Genomic DNA, 23,360 nt, shown 5'->3' on the forward strand with positions numbered 1-23,360 from the left:
GCCCCCCTGGGCGCCGCGCCAAACAGACAAGGAGCTGCAGAACGCTCCAGAATCGCGATTTTTTTTTTTTAGACTCCGTTTTAGGCGTGGAAAACGGGCGCCCAGCTCGGAGGGGCGCCCGTTTTTTATCGTGTGGAAACTTGGGCCCATAATATATATGTTTTGTACCAGTATACATTACTTTGTTTTTCTACATTAAATGTCATCTGCCATTTACTAGATATCGCACACCCACTAACTTTCCCCTTCCTCAAAGCATTCCAGTGGATGCGAGGCACAATTTATTGCAAGAGTACTCAAAAACCTTTATCGAGGATCGCTCTCACGGCTCATAGTTGCCTACATAAAACAGTCACCACACTTCAAAGTGTTTTATTAATTAGGGCTAATGCTTGCTGTATCTTGTGAATTAATGCTTACAGAAACATAGATACCAAATCTGTGAGGATCACAGGTTAAAAAGATAGTGTGGGGGCGGGGTAGAGACATGGTGACCCCTGGACAGATACAGTTTTGTTTTGAAGACCATGCTGGATACTTATTATAGTTTCTATTCTCCCCCCGATTGGCTAGGCAAGTTTAGTGGCAGACAGACCTGTAAGATCCTGTTTGCTGGTTTTGATGGACATTCACAGTCCCATGACACTATTTTGAAGAGTGGGAAGTACTTTGTGTCCAATATTCCACCCTCAACTAACATCCACAAAAGCCGATTAATTGGTAATTCCTCAAATTGCTTTTTGTGGGATTTTGGTATAAAATGGTTGCTGCATTTGCATAATAACACTGCACTGAAAAATAATTTGTGTGCAAAATACTTGTGACATGTATGTGAGACATAAGGTGCTACATTAATGTATTTTTTGTTGCATTAATGCACTATTTGCTATGTGATACTGGCTTTTGCCTGTCACAATTGAAGCTCGCGCCCCTGACTTGCTGTAAACTCTTTGCTAAAAAAAACTCTTGGACAGTTTTCTGTGTGGAATTTTTTTTAATTGCCAAAACATTGTAGAACCCGCCACTACCTCCATGTGAGCATATTAAAATATAACCAGTGCTCCAGCTTGGTGAACTGAGTGAGCAGCCTGGTACATATGGCACAGCAACTTTTAGCACGAGTTGGCCCACGCGTAGGCAGATGGTCCCTTCCCCCCAGGATACGAAAGTGCCTTTTCAGCCATCTCGAGAAGACGCGTGATGGTAGCAATCTCTTTCTCGTTTTGTAAACACAACTCGCTGTCCTCCAGAGCCAGTTTCCCATATTCAACTGCCTGTAACAAGAAAAGAGACACACCTGTATTAAAGGGATCTCTGTCCTTTACTTAAAAAAAACAAAAGACTAAAGAAATCACCCTTGATTCAGTGAAATGCTTCTAATAGGCCATTCCTGCCCTCTTACGAACATAAAAGCAGGAATAGGTCATTCAACCCCTCGAGCCTCCATTCAATAAGATCACAGCTGATCTACATCAATTCCACTTTCCTGCACTATCTCCATATCCCTTGATTCCCATAGTGCCTAAAAATCTAGCGATCTCAATCTTGAATATACTCATCGACTGAACATCCACAGCCCTCTTTGGTAAAGAATTCCAAAGATTCACAACCCTCTGAGTGAAGACATTTCTCCTCATGTCAGTCTTAAATGGCCGACCCCTTATCCTGAGACTATGACCCCTAGTTCTAGACTCTCCAGCCAGGGGCAAGAGCATCTCGCACTGTGAGAGGAAAATAAACTTACTTGGGGCTCCAGGGTCTTCCCAATATGATTACAAAGATCATTCAAATATATTATAAAATTTCTCACCAGCCTGCTGTTAAAATGCACCAGGCTGTGAATTGCATTAATGTTGTTGGTGTTATGGCTCTTCAAGACAGAGCAGTGTGAATTCCAGGATTTCTTTTTCAAAAAAACTGTTCTATTAATGAAGAATCGATTCCCTGATTCATGGCACAAGTTGATCAATAATCCCATGCTAATTGCTAAATGATGTTTTGTGTAGAGGGAATAGGATGGGAAATGGACTGGTAACCAACCACTATCACTGGATCAGAACAAATCCCTAATGAACCTGGATGAGTCACTGATAAGTTATATTTTCACGTGTTGCAGATGTTAATGAATGTACTGTAGTAGTAAACGTTACAGGACTTTGCTGTTCAGCTGGTGTAGAATGCAACAAAATAAAATCTGGTTTCACTATTTTATTCAGAACCTTGGAAATCTTATGCAATGGAGTTGGTTATAACACTACAACATCACAAAGATTTACTTAAGTTTGGAATTTGTTTCTCCCAGTTTTTGCACTGATGCACATGAGTGTATTTCTCAGAGACTTGGCGGTTTTAACCTGCCATTTTCACTACAACTTTCTGAAATGCATTCACCCTCTTATTATGAATTATTGAATGCAGATTCCTGTATTTATTTCCTCAAGATACTGGTTAAAAATGCAGTTTTGATCTGCAGTCGAATTTTTTTTAATTTCCTCTTATTTCAGGTGTCTCGATTCAGCCCGAGATGTGGATTGATGGGAGAGCACTCAAAGCTCCTCTTCCCTCTGAACAAAGTAAGTGCTTTGAGTAACCTCGGTTCATGTGGGGGACCTGTGAGCCTTCCGAAGCAATTGCATTGTCCTGCAATGCTTGTCCCTTGTGAGGCCTTTTAGGCACTTACATATACCTATAATGCTTGTACCTTCTGAGCTTTCCTAAGTAGTCATGTAGACCTGCAGTATTCATCCCTTGAGCTTTTTTAGGCACGCGTTTATATCTGCAATGCTTGTCCCTCAGGACCCATCTAGGCACTTGCTTGTTCCATTATTCTTACTGTGCTTGTTAAACAAAAGTCACAGTGCTACAGTCAACAAGCTGTCTTGCTTGTAGTATTTTATGTCTGTCATTTGAGCATTAACATCCCTCAGCTTACTGTTTGTGAGTGGTGACCTGTCTAAAATAGATAATATGGGAATAGCGGTAGATTGATAATGGCCCTGAATTTGCGGTCGGCATAGCACCTTTAAAACTGACCAATTTCGAGATTTCCGCATCCATACTCTAAATCCAGAACTTGCAATCATAAGAACATATGAAATAGGAGCAGGAGTAGGCCCTACAGGCCATCGAGCCTACTCCGCCATTCAATAAGATCATGACTGATCATCGACTTCAACTCCACTTTCCTGCTCGATCTCCATATCCCTTGATTCCCCTAGACTCCAAAAATCTATCTCAGCCTTGAATATATCCAGGGACTCAGCATCCACAGCTCTCTTGGGCAGAGAATTCCAAAGATTCACAACCTTCTGAATGAAGAAATTCCTCCTCCATGTGTTGTAAATGGCCTTCTCCTTATCCTGAGATTATGATCCCTAGTTCTAAACACTCCAGCCAGGGGAAACAACCTCTTAGCATCTACCCTGTCAATCCCCTTCAGAATCTTGTATGTTTCAATGAGATCACCTCTCATTCTTCTAAACTCCAGAGAGTATAGGCTCATTCTGCAGTCTCTCATCATAAGACAGCCCTCTCATCCCAGGAATCAATCTAGTGAACCTCCGTTGTACCGCCTCCAAGGCAAGTATATCCTTCCTTAGATAAAGAGACCAAAACTGTGCACAGCACTCCACGTGTGGTCTCATCAAAGCCCTGTACAATTGTAGTAAGATTTTCTTACTCTTATACCTGCACCTGGGCCTGGGCAGGACCGGAACCAATGTCCTTGGGGGAGTGTTTGCTAGTGCTGTTGGGGAGGGTTTAAACTAATATGGCAGGGAATCTATGCAGGGAGACAGAGGGAAGTAAAATGGGGGCAGAAGCAAAAGGTAGCAAGGAGATGAGGAAAAGTGGAGGGCAGAGAAATCAAAGGCAAAAATCAAAAAGGGCCACATTACAACATAATTCTAAAAGGACAAAGAGTTAAAAAAACAAACCTGAAGGCTCTATGTCTCAATGCAAGGAGCATTCGTAATAAGGTGGATGAATTAACTGCGCAGATAGCTGTTAACGGATATGATGTAATTGGGATTATGGAGACATGGCTCCAGGGTTACCAAGGCTGGGAACTCAACATCCAGGGGCATGCAATATTCAGGAAGGATAGACAGAAAGGAAAAGGAGGTGGGGTAGCGTTGCTGGTTAAAGTGGAGATTAACGCAATAGTAAGGAAGGACATTAGCTTTGACGATGTGGAATCTGTATGGGTAGAGCTGCGGAACACAAGGGCAGAAGTGGGAGTTGTGTACAGACCACCAAACAGGAGTAGTGAGGTTGGGGATGGCATCAAACAGGAAATTAGGGATGCGTGCAATAAAGGTACAGCAGTTACCATGGGTGACTTTAATCTGCATATACATTGGGCTAACCAAACTGGTAGCAATACGGTGGTGGAGGATTTTCTGGAGTGTATAAGGGATGGTTTTCTAGAGCAATACGTTGAGGAACCAACTAGAGAGCTGGCCATCCTAGACTGGGTGTTGTGTAACGAGAGAGGATTAATTAGCAATCTTGTTGTGTGAGGCCCCTTGGGGAAGAGTGACCATAATATGGTAGTATTCTTCATTAAGATGGAAAGTGACGCAGTTAATTCGCACACTAGAGTCCTGAACTTAAAGAAAAGTAACTTCGATGGTATGAGATGTGAATTGGCTAGGATAGACTGGTGAACGATACTTAAAGGGTTGACGGTGGATAGGCAATGACAGACATTTAAAGATCACATGGATGAACTTCAACAATTGTACATCTCTGGCGTAAAAATTAAACGGGGAAGGTGGCTCAACCGTAGCTAACCAGGGAAATTAGGGATAGTGTTAAATCCAAGGAAGAGGCATATAAATTGGCCAGACAAAGCAGCAAACCTGAGGACTGGGAGAAATTTAGAATTCAGCAGAGGACAAAGAGTTTAATTAGGAGAGGGAAAATAGAGTATGAGAGTAAGCTTGCAGGGAACATAAAAACTGACTGCAAAAGCTTCTATAGATATGTGAAGAGAAAAAGATTAGTGAAGACAAATGTAGGTCCCTTACAGTCAGAATCAGGTGAATTTATAATGGGGAACAAAGAAATAGCAGACCAATTGAACAAATACTTTGGTTCTGCCTTCACTAAGAAAGACACAAATAACCTTCCGGAAATACTAGGGGACCGAGGATGTAGCGAGAAGGAGTAACTGAAGGAAATCCTTATTAGTTGGGAAATTGATGGGACTGAAGCTAATAAATCCCCAGGGACTGATAGTCTGCATCCCAGAGTACTTAAGGAAGTGGCCCTAGAAATAATAGATGCATTGGTGGTCATTTTCTGACATTCTGTAGACTTTGGATCAGTTCCAATGTATTGGAGGGTAGCTCATGTAACCCCACTTTTTAAAAAAGGAGGGAGAGAGAAAACGGAATTATAGATGGGTTAGCCTGACATCGGTAGTGGGGAAAATGTTGGAATCAATTATTAAAGATGTAATAGCAGCGCATTTGGAAAGCAGTGACAGGATCGGTCCAAGTCAGCATGGATTTATGAAAGAGAAATCATGCTTGACAAATCTTCTAGAATTTTTTGAGGATGTAACCAGTAGAGTGGACAAGGGAGAACCAGTGGATCTGGTGTATTTGGACTTTCAAAAGGCTTTTGACAAGGTCCCACACAAGAGATTAGTGTGCAAAATTAAAGCACATGGTATTGGGGGTAATGTATTGACGTGGATAGAGAACTGGTTGCCAGACAGGAAGCAAAGAGTAGTCCTTTTCAGAATGGCAGGCAGTGTCTAGTGGGGTGCCACAGGGCTCAGTGCTGGGACCCCAGCTATTTACAATATACATTAATGATTTAGACGAAGGAATTGAATGTAATATCTCCAAGTTTGCAGATGACACTAAGCTGGGTGGCAGTGTGAGCTGTGAAGAGGATGATAAGAGGCTGCAGAAAGACTTGGACAGGTTAGGTGAGTGGGCAAATGTATGGCAGATGCAGTATAATGTAGATAAATGTGAGGTTATCCACTTTGGTGGCAAAAACAGGAAGGCAGAATATTATCTGGTGACAGATTAGGAAAGGGGGAGGTGCAATGAGACCTGGGTGTCATGGTACATCAGTCATTGAAAGTTGGCATGCAGGTGAAGAAGGCAAATGGTATGTTGGCCTTCATAGCGAGAGGATTTGAGTATAGAAGCAGGGAGGTCTTACTGCAGTTGTACAGGGCCTTGGTGAGGCCACACCTTGAATATTGTGTACAGTTTTGGTCTCCTAATCTGAGGAAGGACATTCTTGCTATTGAGGGAGTGCAGCGAAGGTTCGCCAGACTGATTCCCAGGATGGCAGGACTGACATATGAAGAAAGACTGGATAGACTAGGCTTATAGTCACTGGAATTTAGAAGAATGAGAGGGGATCTCACAGAAGCATATACAATTCTGACGGGACTGGACAGGTTAGATGCAGGAAGAATGTTCCCGATGTTTGGGAAGTCCAGAACCAGGGGTCACAGTCTAAGGATAAGGGGTAAGCCATTTAGGACTGAGATGAGGAGAAACTTCTTCACTCAGAGTTGTTAACCTGTGGAATTCCCTGCTGCAGAGAGTTGTTGATGCCAGTTCATTGGATATATTCAAGAGGGAGTTAGATATGGCCCTTATGGTTAAAGGGATCAAGGGGTATGGAGAGAAAGCAGGAATGGGATACTGAAGTGCATTATCAGCCATGATCATATTGAATGGTGGTGCAGGCTCGAAGGGCCGAATGGCCTACTCCTGCACCTATTTTCTATGTTTCTATACTCCAACCCCCTTGCAATAAAGGACAACCTGCCATTTGCCTTCCTTATTGCTTGCTGTACCTGCATGCTAGCTTTTTTTGTTTCTTGCACAAGGACACCTAAATCGCTCTGAACACCAACATTTAAAAGTTTCTCACCATTTAAAACATATTCTGCTTTTCTATTCTTCCTGCTAAAGTGAATAACCTCACATTTCCCTAGATTATATCCATCTGCCACCTTACTGCCCACTCACTATATCCCTTTGCAGATGCTTTGTGTTCTCCTCACAGCTTACTGTCCCACCTAGCTTTGTATAGTCAGCAAACTTGGACACATTACACTCGGTTCCTTCATCTAGATCACTAATATAGATTGGAAATAGCTAAGGCCCCAGCACTGATCCTTGCGGCACCCCACTAGTTACAGCCTGCCAACCTGAAAAAAACGTTTATTTCCTCTCTGTTCTGTCCGTTAACCAATCCTCTACTCATGCTGACAAATTATCTCCAATCCCATGAGCCCTTGTGTAATAATCTTTTATGTGGCACCTTATCGAATGCCTTTTGGAAATCCAAATATACTACATCCACTGATTCCCCTTTATCCACCCTGCTAGTTACATCTTCAAAAAACTCTAAATAAATTTGTCAAACACGATTTCTCTTTCATGTGGACTCTGCCTAATCATGTTATGATTATCTAAGTGCCCTGATACCACTTCCTTAACAATGGGCTCCAGCATTTTCCCGATTACCGATTTCAAGCTAACTGGCCTGTAGTTCCCTGTTTTCTCTCTCCCTCCTTTCTTGACTAGCAGTGTTACATTTGCTACCTTCCAATCCGCTAGAATCTATTCTAGAATCTAGCAAATTTGGAAAGATCAAAACCAATGCATCCACTATCTCTGTAGCCTCCTCTTTTAGAATCCTAGGATGTAAGCCGTCAGGTCCAGGGGATTTGTCGGCTTTTAGTCCCATTAGTTTCTCTAGTACTTTTTCTCTACTTATATTAATTACATTAAGTTCCTCACCCTCATTAGACCCTTGGTTCCACACCATTTTACGTATGCTTTTTGCATCTACTGTGAAGACAGATACAAAATATTTGTTTAAAGTTTCTGCCATTTCCTTATTCCCCATAATCATTTCAGCTGCCTCAGTCTCTAAGGGACCAATATTTATTTTTGCTACTCTCTCCCTTTTTACATACTTGTAGAAGCTCTTACAATCTGTTTTTATATTTCTTGCTAGTTTTCTTTCATAGTCTATTTTTTCCCTTTTTATCAATTTTTTGGTTACCCTTTGCTAGTTTCTGAAACTCTCCCAATCCTCAGGCTTACTACTATTCTTCACAACATTATAACCTTCTGCTTTCAATTTAATGCTATCCTTAAGTTCTTGAGTTAACCACGGATAGATCGCTTTTCCTGTGAAGTTTTTGTTGAGAATTATGAAATAATTCTTTAAATGCTAGCCTCGGCTTATCTATTGCCATATCTTTTAATCTGTTTTTCCAATGTACCTTAGCCAACTCTCCCTTCATACCTATGTAATTGGCTTTATTTAAGTTTAGACTCTAGTTTCGGACTTGGGCAAGTCACTCTCGAACATAATGGCCTAGAAATCCCAGTCAAGGTCTTTCTGCGGGCAAACGACTGAAAAAGGGGAAAAAATGCGCATTTAACGGTTCCTGCTGCGCCCACTCAAGATCCCAGTCCTGAGGCCTTCACTCCCTTGCGCGTCGCAGCACATTCATGGCATGACGTCTGTAAGCTGGAGCTGGAGTCACATGGCTCTGGGCAGCCAATCAAGATACAGTATCTTCTCATTCATAATAATGGGAACTCCGTAAGTTGGAGTTCCTATTATTATGATTAAGAAACAGCCCCCAAACACCAAAACACTAATAAAAAATAGAAAATATACACTACATATTTAAGATTAATTTAAATTTAAAGTTATTAATGTCTTATAAAAAAAAATATATGTTTGATTTTTAAAAGTTTTTAAATTATGGTTTTAAATAAACTTACCATAGTGGGGAGGGTTTTTAACAATAAAATGTGTTTGTTATATTTTTGTATGTTTTAAAACTCTTACGCCTGTAAAAGTAGGCTATGCGCCTGCTTTTATCAGGCGCAAGAGTTTTCAGGGCAAGATATGGGTAAATTCCGCAATCCTGCCCTTGCGAATGTGCTGGATCTGGAGTTACGGAGGATCTGTCGAGCTCCAGCTTGACAGATCGGAAAAGCCGGTTTTCAGTGCATGCGCATTGCGTGCTGAAAAGTGGCTTTTCCAATGCCTTCCTGTGTCTGTAGGAAATTCGTACCGGCCCGGGAAGCCGGGATTTCTGCCCCATGGTTAAATTGTATTGTATTATGATCACTCTGCCCCAAAGGATCCTTTACTCTGAGATCATTCAAGTTACAAATGCACAGAGGCTTCACCGCATCTTTCACCTCCTGATAGAAACCAACGTGCTGGCAAAAAGTTGGGCTAATTGCCTACTCCGAAGTAATTACGCTTTCAATGTTTAAGTCCTGTGCAAGCAGGTTCAGGAAGCCTGTTGCACAACGTAATGGGAACGAAAGAAAGGTTTGTATTGGGAATGGAGTTCTAGCACACGCACAATCAGTACCATCGATTGCATATTGTACAATAGCCCTGCTAGGTTGTGTATATTACAAGAAATTAATTTACAATCCAAATTACGGAGTTCCCCTTATTATTAATGAGAACATGCTATACCTGATTGGCTGCCCAGAGCCATGTGACTGCAGCTCCAGCCTCCCGTGAGCCGCGAGTCGGAGGGCCTTGGGGCCACAAGTGAGAGGCTGAGTGGAGGGAGAGAGAGAGAGAAGCTGTGTGGAGAGAGAGATGCTGGTGGGGGGGGGGAGGAGGGAGAAAGAGAGGGTGGGGGGCGGGGCGGAGGGAGGAAACAGAGGCGTGGGGGGGGAGGGGAAGAGAGAAACAGTCACGGGGGTGGGGGTGGGAGGATGCACGTGCTTGGGTAAGGCACTTCAGCTGGGGGAGCCATGCACTTGGACTGGGGTACGGGACTTTGGCTGGCCCTTGCTGTCTTCTGGGGAGCTGTGTCCTCTGTCGCTTCAGGAAGTCAAACTGGATTGAGTTACAACTTGCAAAGTCAGTGAGACCTTGGGATGGGTGGATCCAGTGACACATTCGTATGAAACTTCAGGGTGTGACTTATCCTCCAATGGGACCAATCAGAAATAAGGGGTGGAGCCTGTTGGCCATTTTTGTAGTACAATTAAGCGTGTCCATAAAAGAACCGCCACCCACATGATCCCAGGTTCGCATAACCACAATGGTGTATGCTTTAGCTCTGTGGGGGAGTACACGTCTGTGTTTTAATTATGGCCCATTGTACATATGCTTTGAGACAGTTGAAGCATTATAGGAAAGAAAGGCTGTGATCTTTGAATATTCAGGAGTAGGCTGATACTAATATCAAGGAATAGATCCATTATTGCCAATTAGAACTGAAGTAGACACCCTGCCTTGGAGAACACAGATCTGGCTTCTATGGAGTAGCAAACATCCAGCTGAGTACTTAATACAAGTGCCTCATTTTAAATATTCCCTCAAGTTTCCATTCAGTTATATATTTAAACATTAGGTTCCGTTGCCTCCAGGCTCTCCAGCCAGCAGTAACAAAAAGCAAAAAACCGCAGCTGCTGTAAATCTGAAACAAACATAAAATGCTAGAAATACGCAGTAGGTCAAACCGCATCTGTGGAGATGGCCCGCACGCTTGAGGCTTTCAGCAACTGGTGAGGCTTTTCGCGAGGATTGGAGGACAAAATCCACACGGGTGGCAATTTTATTTAATTTCAGTGTCTTTTTGTTTTTTATGATCAGGGTTTCTTATTAGTTGTGCCCTGCTTTAAAGACACTGGGACAATCCAGTGTCATCTTAAAGGTTCTAAAGAAAGGACATCTGTGGAGAGACAGAGATAAATTAACATCTTGGATACAGTACACATGTCTGTTCTCTCCACAGATGCTCCCTTCTTCCTGGAGTACAGTTCCATGGGCACATCAGCTCCTTGCTGCTCAAACAAGTGGCTATTCTTAGAAACACAGAAAATAAGTACAAGGGCCATTCAGCCCTTTGAGCCTGCACTATTGCACGAGCCTGATTAATATGATCATGGCTGATCATGCAACTTCAGTATCCCATTCCTGCTTTCTCTCCATACCCCTTGATCCCTTTAGCCGTAAGGGCCACATCTAACTCCCTTTTGAATATATCTAACGAACTGGCATCAACAACTTTCTGTGGTAGAGAATTCCACAGGTTCACAATCCTCTGGGTGAAGAAGTTTCTCCTCATCTCGGTCCTAAATGGCCTACCCCTTATCCTTAGACTGTGACACCTGGTTCTGGACTTCCCCAACATCGGGAACATTCTTCCTGCATCTAACGTGTCCAATCCCGTCAGAATTTTGTATGTTTCTGTGAACTTAGCCATGTGATAATCTAGGCTACCATGGTGTTCATTATAGTCAAGCCTAATCTTGGCCACACTTGCGCACTTTCCACCAAGAATCAGTGGATTGTGGGAAGCCTAACTCCTTCGCTATTACTGAAAACCAGTTAGATGAGATCAACTAACAACACAAACCAGGAATCCAACCTTTGACCTTCTGATTGATTTGGGCCAGTACCACATGGAACAGTGTTTTTAACCACAGCCAGCAGGAGAAGCCTTGTTCTTTTTAAGCAGCAGTTGTGAAGGAGAACTGAAAGTGTTGAATGGTATTTTCTTCCTGCCCTTATATGTTCTTGATGGGATGTGATAACAGTAGTGTAAGTGGAAGCATTTTCTCCTTTTTAAAAAAAAAAATCTGCCTCCTTTTCTGAAGGTGCTAACTCGTGCTATATACAAATCCAGTGGTTCTGGCAGCCTCACAGCTCCTGGCCCATATGGCCATCCCAGACCCCAAATGTCACTGTGAACATGTGCTTATCTGCCATCTTCACATGCAATTTTCAGTAGAGGCACAGGACAATAATTGGGTAGGCACCCTAGCCAACTTTTTTGGCCCCAGTCCAGGAATCATAAGACCAATTATTACTGCTCTACCAGCTGAAATTTCCTAAATTGGTGCAGAACGCTTGATTTTCTTGACTCAGTACCATACCAGGTGATGCTGTTACCCACCCAGCTATCCATCTTTATGTGGTACTGTCATAAAGCAACAGGACGTTTTATCGCGTCATTTATGGCCTTGTTTAAGGTCTCGATCGCTTAGCAATTTGACAAAAGCTTGACCTAGTCTTTAGCAATTTGATAAAACCGATTTACACACAAATTCATTGTTGGATATTGTAGTCAATGATCAAGTCTATTTGGGTGAGTATCTAATCATTTGCGCATATTATGGATACATTTCCTAAAAGGGCAACGTGAAGCCTACCTTTTTAAAATCCAAAAACAGGTAATAAAGCATAGCCAGGGTGTGAGCAATTTTTCCAATTTTGCCATGTTTCGGGAGGTACTCCTGGTTCCGCAGATCAAAAACTGCATGCAGGATTTGAACTGCTTCTGCTTCCTGGGCTTCATCTTCAAGATAAACAAACAAAGAGATTGCATTTTAAAAACAGAATCTCATGCAGGTAATGTACAGCTAAGCTTGTGTAACCATAGCCCAACAGGAGATAGTACCTTCATAAGAAGTGTGGAGAATAGCATTTTAGGTTTTATAAAGGGGTATAAGAGTACAAGAGCAAAGAGGAAATTAAAGATGTGCATAAAGCAATGGTTAAGCCACAATTACAGTACTATGTGTAGTTTTGGGTGCTCCATTTTAAAGCCATAGAGAGAGCACATTGCATATTCACTAAGATATCAGGGATGAAAATCTATAGTTACGATGGACGACATAATGGGACTATTTCCACTCAAGCAGAGAAGACCAAGGGGAGTTTTTTTACGTCTTTAAAATGATGAAGTGATTTGATAGAATGAACAGGGTAGGATTATTTTCTCCAGTTGGTGAGTTAGTGATGAGGGGATAACAATTTAAAATGGTCACAGAGTTAGAGAAAAGATTAGGTGAAGTGTCTTTATGCAGAATTGTTACAGCAGGAAATGCTTTGCCACTGAGCGAAGTTGAGGCAAGAGTAGATGACATTTGAAGCAGTGAAATTAGTTTTGGAATAAAAGCAGAAAATGCTGGAAATACTCAACAGGTCAGGCAGCAGCTGTGGAGAGAGAAACGGAGTTAATGTTTCAGGTCGGTGACCTTTCATTAAAGATTAGTTTTGGAATGCTCTCACAAAGAGCCGGCTGAATGACTTTCTGTGCTGCCAACATCTGTTGTTCTGTTGTGAGGATCGGGCTGTGATGACCAACACTGTCAAATAGCCTGCAAATTCAATGTCTGGGTCCATACATGAAGAATGGTCATTTGGGTGAGGTATTAGAGGATTGTCAACCCTAGTGGAACTGTACCCCAGCAAGAATTGGTAGCCAGAGATGGAAGGGAGAAAATTGGAACCAAATAAAGTTTGTTTCTGTTGGGAGTAGCATAATCCTTTCCTTCATTTACATACACACTTGTGGACCCAGGAGATAGAGACACGTCTGAGTAATAATCTTTAATTATCTATACACTAATACAAACCCAACACACGCAGTTCTTATGAGGGTGATGTCAATTATACTCACATGCAGCAAAGTCATTGGGCCTTTTGAACTGAAGACTACTGAAGAATTCTGAAAGTACACTGGTGTGTTGTACCTTTTTACAGGTAATTGTATACAGTAAGCATGATGTTAGTATGCAAGTTTATCTATGGCACGTATGGTTAGTATGTGAGTTCATAAGGTTAGTACGTAAGCATGTTAATGGTTACCGTAGACCACTTCCCCCGTCTCATGTATGCTCATTAGCAATACTATCTCTGGACAATTCAGGGAAGTGAAATCTCTGGATATTTCACACACATGATTAGCCAAAGCTGGCCTTCAGAATCGTCACTTTACTACCTTTTTAGATTTTTATTACAATGAAGCCTTTCTCTCTTCACACTTTCAACACCTCCACCACACATCTGCATGCCTGTCCAATAATTAATATTCCACTCTTGGGTCATCCTACACTTAAGTTCTCAGTCCGATATCGCCGCGTGTCCAGAAGTAACCCTTATCTCTATCACCCTGCGTATATGCTGCTGACTATTCTACCTAGCTTACTGATCATTACAGTTTCTTGGATACACTAAAACAATATGCAGTTCATCGCTCGGACTGTCTAGTCAGTCATTACTCTGAATCGCTGTGGACATTTTTGATTTTATGTGGAGAGAATTTATAAGGAATTTTAAAATACTCCAGAATCTAAACTCCTGTGTTAGAGGGATTGCCCTTGTGTAAATACTCTCTGGCATATGGCTGCTTTTACTTCCTGCCAATATCACAGTTGTGTGTGTAAATACTGTAAGGAAACAGCTAATCGTGCTGTAGAGCACTAACCGAAAATATCTTCCAATTCCACGAATGTGGTGCCAGATTCTGGTGAACTGATCCCTGCTTTCCACAGTGTTTTTTGTATTTCCGTCTCAACCAGCTCACCCAGGAAAGCATTCCAGATATTGGTTACCTGCATTGAAAATATGAATCATAATGCTGTTTGAATGCAATCGGTTATTGAAATATCTTTATTTAAAAGTTTATTTTGTTTGCTAGACAAATGTACAAGCCTAATTTGTGTGCACATCTCATTGTGCTACAATAAAAATGCTTCTCGTTGACTGCTGCTGCACAGAATCCCAATGGTGCCACATCTATTCCCACACACTCCCACTGTATAGAATCATAGAAATTTACAGCATGGATGGAGGCCATTTCGGCCCATCGTGTCCACGCCGACAGACAAAGAGCTATCAAGCCTAATCCCACTTTCCAGTCTGTAGCCTTGTAGGTTACGGCACTTTAAGTGCACATCCAAGTAGAATCCCAATTGACCATTTACACAAAATTTCTGATCCAAGCACAAAATGTCACCAATTACACTGTTCTCTGGGAATTTATGCGCTCATCACAGTCTGGGATGTTGGGTTTCCATTTCAGGCATCTATTGTGAGCGCCAGGGACTCACCGATCACATTTAGCATGGTTAAATTATAGATTAAAGCTTTATCTGCTCTGCTCCATCAAGCACTCCAAGGTTAGGTACAGAACAAATAAAGCTGCTTCTGCTTAGCCTCCCCGCCCTCATCCCCCAACCTCAGAAATGTATCCCGACTACACTGGTGTGGCTTTTTCCATTTCTTCATCATCATCATCATCATCATCATCATCATCATCATAGGCAGTCCCTTGGAATCGAGGAAGACTTGCTTCCACTCTAAAAATGAGTCCTTGGGTAGCTAAAATGTCCAATACGAGAACCACAGTCTATGTGACAGGTGGGACAGATAGTCGTTGAGGGAAGGGGTGGATGGGATTGGTTTGCCGCAAGCTCTTTCCGCTGCCTGCGCTTGATTTCTGCATGCTCTCGGCGATGAAGCTTAAGATGCTCAGTGCCCTCCCGGATGCTCTTCCTCCACTTAGGGCGGTCTTTGGCCAGGGACTCCCAGGTGTCAGTGGGGATGTTGCACTTTATCAAGGAGGCTTTGAGGGTGTCCTTGTAACATTTCCTCTGCCCACCTTTGGCTCGTTTGCCGTGAAGGAGTTCCAAGTAGAGCGCTTGCTTTGGGAGTCTTGTATCTGACATGTGAACAATGTGGCCTGCCCAGTGGAGCTGATCAAGTGTGGTCAGTGCTTCAATGCTGAGGATGTTGGCCTGGTCTGTCCTCCCAGGGGATTTGCAGGATCTTGCGGAGACATCGTTGGTGGTATTTCTCCAGTGACTTGAGGTGTCTACTATACATGGTCCATGTCTCTGAGCCATACAGAAGGGTGGGTATTACTACAACCCTTTAGACCATGAGCTTGGTGGCAGATTTGAGGGCCCGATCTTCAAACACTCTTTCCCTCAGGCAGCTGAAGGCTGCACTGGTGCACTAGAGGCAGTGTTGAATCTCATCATCAATGTCTGCTCTTGTTGATAAGAGGCTCCTGAGGTATGGGAAATGGTCCACGTTGTCCAGGGCCGAGCCGTGGATCTTGATGACTGGGGGGCAGTGCTGTCCGGTGGGGACATGTTGGTGGAGGACCTTTGTCTTACGGATGTTTAGCGTAAGCCTCAGTAAATACGTTGACTATGACTTGGAGTTCGGCCTCTGTACGTGTGCAGACGCAGGCATCATCCGCATGCTGTAGCTCAACGACAGAGGTTGGGGTGGTCTTGGATCTGGCCTGGAGACGGCGAAGGTTGAACAGGTTTCCACTGGTTCTGTAGTTTAGTTCCACTCCAGCGGGTAGCTTGTTGACTGTGAGGTGGAGCATGGCAGCGAGGAAGATTGAGAAGAGGGTTGGGGCGATGACGCAGCCCTGTTTGACCCCGGTCCGGACATGGATTGGGTCTGTAATGGATCTGTTGGTAAGGATCACGGCCTGCATGTCGTTGTGGAGGATGGTGATTAACTTTTGGGGGCATCTGAAACGGAGGAGGATGCCATAGACCCTTGCGTTTGACAGTGTCAAAAGCCTTTGTAAGGTCGAAGGCGGCCATATATAAGGGCTGGTGCAGTTCCCTGCATTTTTCCTGCATCTGTAGCGCTGTAAAAATTATGTCCGTTGTGCTCCGTGGGGACGAAATCCGCACTGTGAGTCTGGGAGGAGCTCCTCAGCCACAGGGAGAAGACGGTTGAGGAGGACTCTAGCGTTGACTTTCCCAGTGGCTGACAACAGGGAGATTTCTCTGTAGTTGCTGCAGTCGGACTTGTCCCCTTTTTTAAAGATGGTCACGATCACTGCATCTCTGAGATTTCCCGTCATGCTCTCCTCCCTCCAGATGAGAGAGATGAGGTCATGTATCCACGCCAACAGCGTCTCTCTGCCATACTTTAGCGCCTCGGCAGGGATTCCATTCGCTCCCTTAGCCTTGTTGTTCTTGAGCTGTTTTATGGCTTTTTCTACCTCGTGCAGTATTGGGGTTTTACTGAGGTGGTGGCGGGTAGCATGCTGTGGGATGGAGTTGTGAACACTCGAGTCAGTTTTCCATTTACTGTACTAATGTCTCACTCTCCATCAAAAAACTTTTTTTCTTGAATGCAGAGAATTTATTAGCTGTAAAATTTAAATATTGAACATGGCTCAAGAATTAAATTAATGGTTCCTGGCTGCTCAGTGGGATTAATGCATTGCCTGGTACTGGTCTGGCTCTGTGTTGTTAGCACATTTCATCTGGGATAGTATTGAGTGCTACAATTGGTTTTAACACCCCCTGGTCTGGGGTGGGGAGGGGGCGAGGGGGGGGGGGGGGGGAGGAAAGAGAGGAGGAGGAATCTCCCAGAGTTCCAGCTCCTCATCATTGTTCGAAATCACCGTTACAGTGTATGTGAATATTGGGCGGGGGTAGGATTGCCCTTAACTGTGACACCATCCATGGTTGAATAGGTGCAAATACTCAATGTTCAGTCTCAAGTTTTGCTAGGTACCAGAGAGTGACTAGTGCCCCCATGGAGCAGTGCTCTAGCATGAGTCAGCAAATCCAGGCAAAGAGAAAAGAAAACTGCCAATTGTTTTGCCCTGAAGGTGTTGATCAGGTGTGTGATACTGATGCTTACCTCCGAGAACAGCGAGTCTGCTATGTCCATCTTTTCCAGTCTGTAAAACACGTTGGCCATGTGGAAATATCCACCTGCTGTGCGAATATCAGATGTGCTGAACACCTCAGTGGCGTGGTAAATCTGTCGAGAATAAGTTTCTGCACTTAGTGTCTTTCAAATGGGAAATGAGGCAGCTTTCATAATGCAGGACCCGTCCATTTTATTGTAAATGAATAGTAAAAGGTAAATAAAGGTAACTTAATATTACATGGCTATAAAGTAGAAATATATTCACTGATATTTTCTGTCTGACTGTTGAGCTGAAATGGCAGTGAACAAGCAGACTGACTCGTGATAGTGACGCAATTCCAGATGTTTTGTTTGAAAAATCATCCAGCCTGTGTTAGTCAAAAGGAGTATGCATTGTTTGATGCGTATGGTGGCATCATGCACTAAGCCTGATTTCCCCACCCCACCTTAGTGTGTGTGTGTGTATATATCTATGCAAAAAAATGTCTACCTTGCACTACTCTGAATGCATACAAAAGATATAATATATATTAAGAGGGAAAAACAAGTATGTTGGAATTTGTAAAAGACAAGACACATTTGATCTAAATAAATTATAGTCCATGCCAAGGTAATATATATGACAATACTGCAGAAACATTACAGCTGCATGTTTTGAAGGTGAACAGGCATCATGCTGAAGGCCTGGCATGGAGGGGGAAGGAAGGCACTGAAGAATGAAATGAGAAAGAAAACATTGATGTTTAACATGAGGTAGGAATGCGACTTGGAGACAGATCAAGCAAGATAGAGACATTGAGATACATGCAATGGCCACAGATGAGAGTGAGCCTTGTCATGAAAAGAAAGCCTTGAAATCATATAGCGCTTTTCACAACCTCGGGATGTCCCAAAGCACTTTAGAGCCAGTGAAGTACTTGTGAAATGCAGTCACTGTTGTAATGTGGGAAATGCGGCAGCCAATTTGCAAGGTCCAGCAAACAGCAATATGATAATGACCAGACAATTTGTTTTTTTAGTGATGTTGGTCGAGGGATAAATATTGGCCAGGACACTGGGGAAAAAAACTCCTGGTTTACTTCGAAATAGTGCCATGGGATTTTTTTTGTCCACCTGAGGCAGTAGACGGGGCCTTGCTTTAACGTCTCATCTGAAAACGGCACCTCCAACAGTGCAGCATTGCACTGGAGTGTCAGCCTGAATTTTGTGCTCCAGTCTCAAGTGAGACATGAACCCATAACTGTCTGACTCAGAAGCGAGAGCATTTACCACTGAGCCACAGCACAAAAAGTGCTTAAATGTGGGATTAAAATGTTGACTGGAAGCAAGTGATAGGTTTGGCCTCAACACTGCCACCAGCTTCAGCAATTCTCTCAACCAGTCAAAGATGAAGTTTGTATTTCACCCCCTCACCCCATGATCAGATACCTGCTACCAGTTTCTTGGCTGCGGAGCCAGAGCGTTACTCCCAGATCAAGAGTCAGCACTTTTAGAATGAGGGAGGGAGGAAAATTAGGGGGAAAAGATAAAAGCAACTATGTAATATGTTCTGTATATATATTCCAAAATGTAAAAGTCCATTTAGTTCATCAAACGCAAAAGCTTAGCTGAACACTCTGCTGTTCTCTGTCAACCCCTTTTCTCTCAGCTACTTACATCATCAGCGAAGTACCAGAGTGCTTTCTGGTTGTCGCATTTGGCTAAGTACAGGAGGCCCAGGTTTCGGTACAATTTGTATTCAATGGCATTAACGCACTCTGTGGTCTTCATCACTGTCCACTGAGCCTGAGAGAGGTATTCCTCTGCTTCATCTAACCGCCCAAGGCCTGAGCAACATTTACACAAAAAGGTTACATTACTGATAACATTAATACAACAAACCTTAAAAACATAAAATTCACCTCCAGTACTATCTCGGTCAGCGAAGATTTTAGATGTTGCACTAAACCCTGCAGAGTAGGAAGGCGCAGATTTATCTGGTATGGTAAGTGAGAAGGCCTCAGCTGGAGAACAACAGGTCAGGGCCCTCCTGATTACTATCTAGTGACCTTTGCCAGAAAGTGTGCATGTTTGGATGTTAGGTGATGTCAATATTCGGTTCCGCTGTGATGTCCCCACAGTCAAATAGCCTGCTGATACTAACCGTTTAGGCTCATTCCTTGCTCTGGCTTTCTGCTTGTGTATAATTAAACATTGTGGGTCACCCCGACCTGTGTGAGAACACCACCGCAGGTCGGGCTATAAATAGAGCTGGAGCGCCAGGCCCTGGAACATCGTGGGTGAAGGTGCGGTGAATGAGCGTACGGGGCCCAGAAGAGCCGAGGGCCCAGGGGCAGCACAGACCTGCCCACACTGCGATATGTGTGCGCACTAGGTCCGTGTAGCAGAGCAGGTCTCCAGTCGTCCTGGTTAATCCTTGGCTCTGGATAAACGCCTAGCTCTGTCAAGCCCGTGTGGTGGCTGATGTGCAACGGTCACCACACGTTAAAAAAATCCACGCACAGGCATCTTCCACCCCCTCAATTGGAGTTCAGGACTGGAACATCGGGTCCTTCATTGAAACATCTGTGAACTCTCGTGGAAGCAAGTCATCCTCGTTCGAGGGATCGCCTATGATGATGATGATGAGGCTCATACATGAAGAATAGCCACTTGGGTGAGAAACTGTAGGAATGCTAGCACCAGGTGACAGCACGTTACTGAGTCTTCAGAAATCCCAACGTACCCCGTTCGGGAGAAAAACGTGGTTGAGGATGCCCAAGTATCTGCAAATAACAGAACAAAGTTTTGAATAATGATTAGAAAGCCCTTTGCAATGTGTGGTGTTGGAGGGTAAGAAAGCGCATCTCCGCCATTCGAAGCCTGTCCATTGGTTATCTGAAGACTAATGCACAGCTAAGGGGGTCAAATTTCCTCAGATTTCTCACACTTTAACGAAAGTTTGACGAGAAATCTATTTATGCGTGTAAACTGGGTTTCCGCTTAGGTTATGATGGCGGAGTGGAAGAAGCCCGAGGAAATACACCACAAAGAAACGATGGAAGTGAGGCATTACATTTTTTTTTGAAAGCTTTCTTTCAATGAAAGTATGCATCACTGTGGGAACCACTACGTAATGACAAAAATGGAAATACCAGGCTGAAAATGTGAAAAGCAGAGACACGGGCTGACACCTTACTAAATTCACTCCCTATAATCATTGTGTGGACACATGACCATCCACAGCAACAAATCAGATCGTAGAAAGGGAAAATAATGAGGTAAGATCGGCGTTACAGCAATTAATATCACCCAGACCCACCCCCACACCAATGAAAACCAATTATGTGCACTCCCAATCATTAAGCAAAGATTTCCCAGAGAATATTTTGATATCTCCCCTATGGAGGTTGAATTTCATGATACCTCAGCAACCCAGGGAGCAGGGATCATTAACCCCGCCATCTCAGTTAGCAGATCAGCACCCACTCTCCCCACCTCCCCTCACTCAGCAGAGATTTCAGCATCCTCAAAAACGAGAGATGAAACACTGGATGCCCAAGAATGCATTAATTGATTAATTGTCAATAGCGAAGGAGTGGAAGCCTGCAAACCAGAGCAATAACCATCTGACCTTCTCTACCAACCAAGGTAAGAAACTCCTAACTATTGGACAAACAAAGTGAACAGGAAAGCCTCCATACTTCTTCCCCACACACTCACCAGAGATAGATTGTGATCCCCTCCGCCCCCCCCCCCCCCCTCCCTTGAGCTGAAACAGCGTGCCACTTCCAGCCTCTCACCTAGATGCAACTTAATGCTGAGCCGGGCCGGGCCGGAGCTGAAAACCTACCTCTGTAACAACCCTTCCACGCTAGAAGAAAAACGTGACCCTCTCTTCCACCACCACCCGCACCCGCTCCCCCCCCCCCCCCCAAGATGCAATTGGGCCCAGTACAGTGCAGATCACCTCACCCTCTCCTCCTCTCAATTTATCCCCTTCCCTTGTCCACCTAGTCACTGGAGATATATCACCAACGATGTCTCCGCAGGATCCTGCAAATCCCCTGGGAGGACAGGCGCAACAACATCAATGTCCTCATCCAGGCTAACATCCCCACTGATCACACTCGATCAGCTTCGCTGGGCAGGCCACATAGTTTGCATGCCAGACACGAGACTCCCTAAGCAAATGCTTTATGCGAAGCTCCTTCATGGCAAACGAGCCAAAGGTTACAAGGACACCCTCAAGGCCTCCCTGGTAAAGTGCAACATCACCACTGACACCTGGGAGACCCTGGCCGAAGACCGCCCTAGGTGGAGAAAGTGCATCCGGGAGGGCGTTGAGCTCTTTGAGTCTCAACGCCGAGAACATGAAGAGGTTAAGCGCAGGCAGCGGAAGGAGCACGCGGCAAACCAGTCCCACCCACCCCTTCCCTCGACGAATGTCTGTCCCACCTGTAACAGGGTCTGTGGCTCTCGTATTGGACTGTTCAGCCATCAAAGAATTCAGGAGGGACTGCCTATGATGATGAGCCCCTCCTATTCCGCTCCCATTTCCCCACCATGTTGAAATGGGCATTGGCCCAGTGTCACACACCCCTTCATTGTCTTCTGTTCCCTCTCCTCTACCCGCTCCTGTCCATGGGTAAAGCATTATAAATGTCAACATTTAACTGTAGTATCAGTTACACCTATAGGTGGCAGTGTATAGAAGCCTTCAATGTTAAATGTCATAACATTATCTACTAATAGCTGATCATGTACAGTAAATCTTAAAATAAATCCAAGGGTCGCTGTGGAGCAAGTTAATGTTTTGAAACTCCACTGAGGTACACAGCAGACATGTGGATAAAGGAACTGTAAGGGAAGGTAAGAAATGAAGAGTAGAAGAAAATTGGAAACTTCTTTAAAATGTGTTGTCCCTGTAAGGGAATGACGGGTGATCGCTAATTGTTCCCAGTGTACCCTGGGTAAGGAGAATACGGAAACTTATTTTTTATTGTTGACATTAGTGGTAGCAAATAGAACACTTATCCATTTCCACTGTGGAAATATCAGAAAGGATTAAGAAGTTAGTTCAGACCTGGGGTCTAAAAAACTAATAAACTCACTTGCACAAAAAACAAGCAGGCGTTAACCTCAGGGTCAATGAGGTAAGGGATGAGGTCGGGTTGTAAAACCATCAGGGAAAGTCACGGGATAATAAAGCCAAATTCAAAGGAGTTGCCCTAGGTAAGAGATAGTGTGTAAATACTGAATGCCAATTAACAAAGTTCCGGCAATTGCTAATGACCGAACAAAAGGTCCCGCATAGCAATAACAGATTGAAGACCAACGGACAGGAGGGAGTTACCATAACAGGACCAGATGTGGAGACAGCAAGGGGGATAAAAAATAACTTAATTGATCAAGGTAAGGTTCACACACGGTAAGGAAGACTCGACCAGAAATAGCAGCGAACCCGGGGACTGGGAGAAATTTAGAACTCAGCAGAGGAGGACAAAGGGTTTGATTAGGGCAGGGAAAATAGAGTACGAGAGGAAGCTTGCAGGGAACATTAAGACGGATTGCAAAAGTTTCTATAGATATGTAAAGAGAAAAAGGTTAGTAAAGACAAACGTAGGTCCCCTGCAGTCAGAATCAGGAGAAGTCATAACGGGGAACAAAGAAATGGCGGACCAATTGAACAAGTACTTTGGTTCGGTATTCACTGAGGAGGACACAAACAACCTTCCGGATATAAAAGGGGTCGGAGGGTCTAGTAAGGAGGAGGAACTGAGGGAAATCCTTATTAGTCGGGAAATTGTATTGGGGAAACTGATGGGATTGAAGGCCGATAAATCCCCAGGGCTTGATGGACTGCATCCCAGAGTACTTAAGGAAGTGGCCTTGGAAATAGTGGATGCATT

General features: G+C 43.8%; 1 protein-coding gene across 1 annotated transcript in view; it reads right to left on the minus strand.

Moving 5' to 3' along the window:
- Positions 1–974: 974 nt before the first annotated feature.
- Positions 975–23,360, minus strand: part of zmynd12 (zinc finger, MYND-type containing 12) — a 66,493-nt gene continuing 44,107 nt past the window's right edge. The window contains exons 4-8 of the mRNA XM_070860238.1: positions 19,126–19,295; positions 17,458–17,580; positions 14,258–14,384; positions 12,198–12,343; positions 975–1,274 (exon numbers count right to left, since the gene is read on the minus strand). Coding sequence (XP_070716339.1) covers positions 1,113–1,274; positions 12,198–12,343; positions 14,258–14,384; positions 17,458–17,580; positions 19,126–19,295 — 728 coding nt within the window. The 3' untranslated portion in view covers positions 975–1,112. The remainder of the gene's footprint in view (positions 1,275–12,197; positions 12,344–14,257; positions 14,385–17,457; positions 17,581–19,125; positions 19,296–23,360) is intronic.

The sequence above is a fragment of the Pristiophorus japonicus genome, chromosome 18, assembly GCF_044704955.1.
Source record: "Pristiophorus japonicus isolate sPriJap1 chromosome 18, sPriJap1.hap1, whole genome shotgun sequence".
NCBI classification, from domain to species: domain Eukaryota; kingdom Metazoa; phylum Chordata; class Chondrichthyes; family Pristiophoridae; genus Pristiophorus; species Pristiophorus japonicus.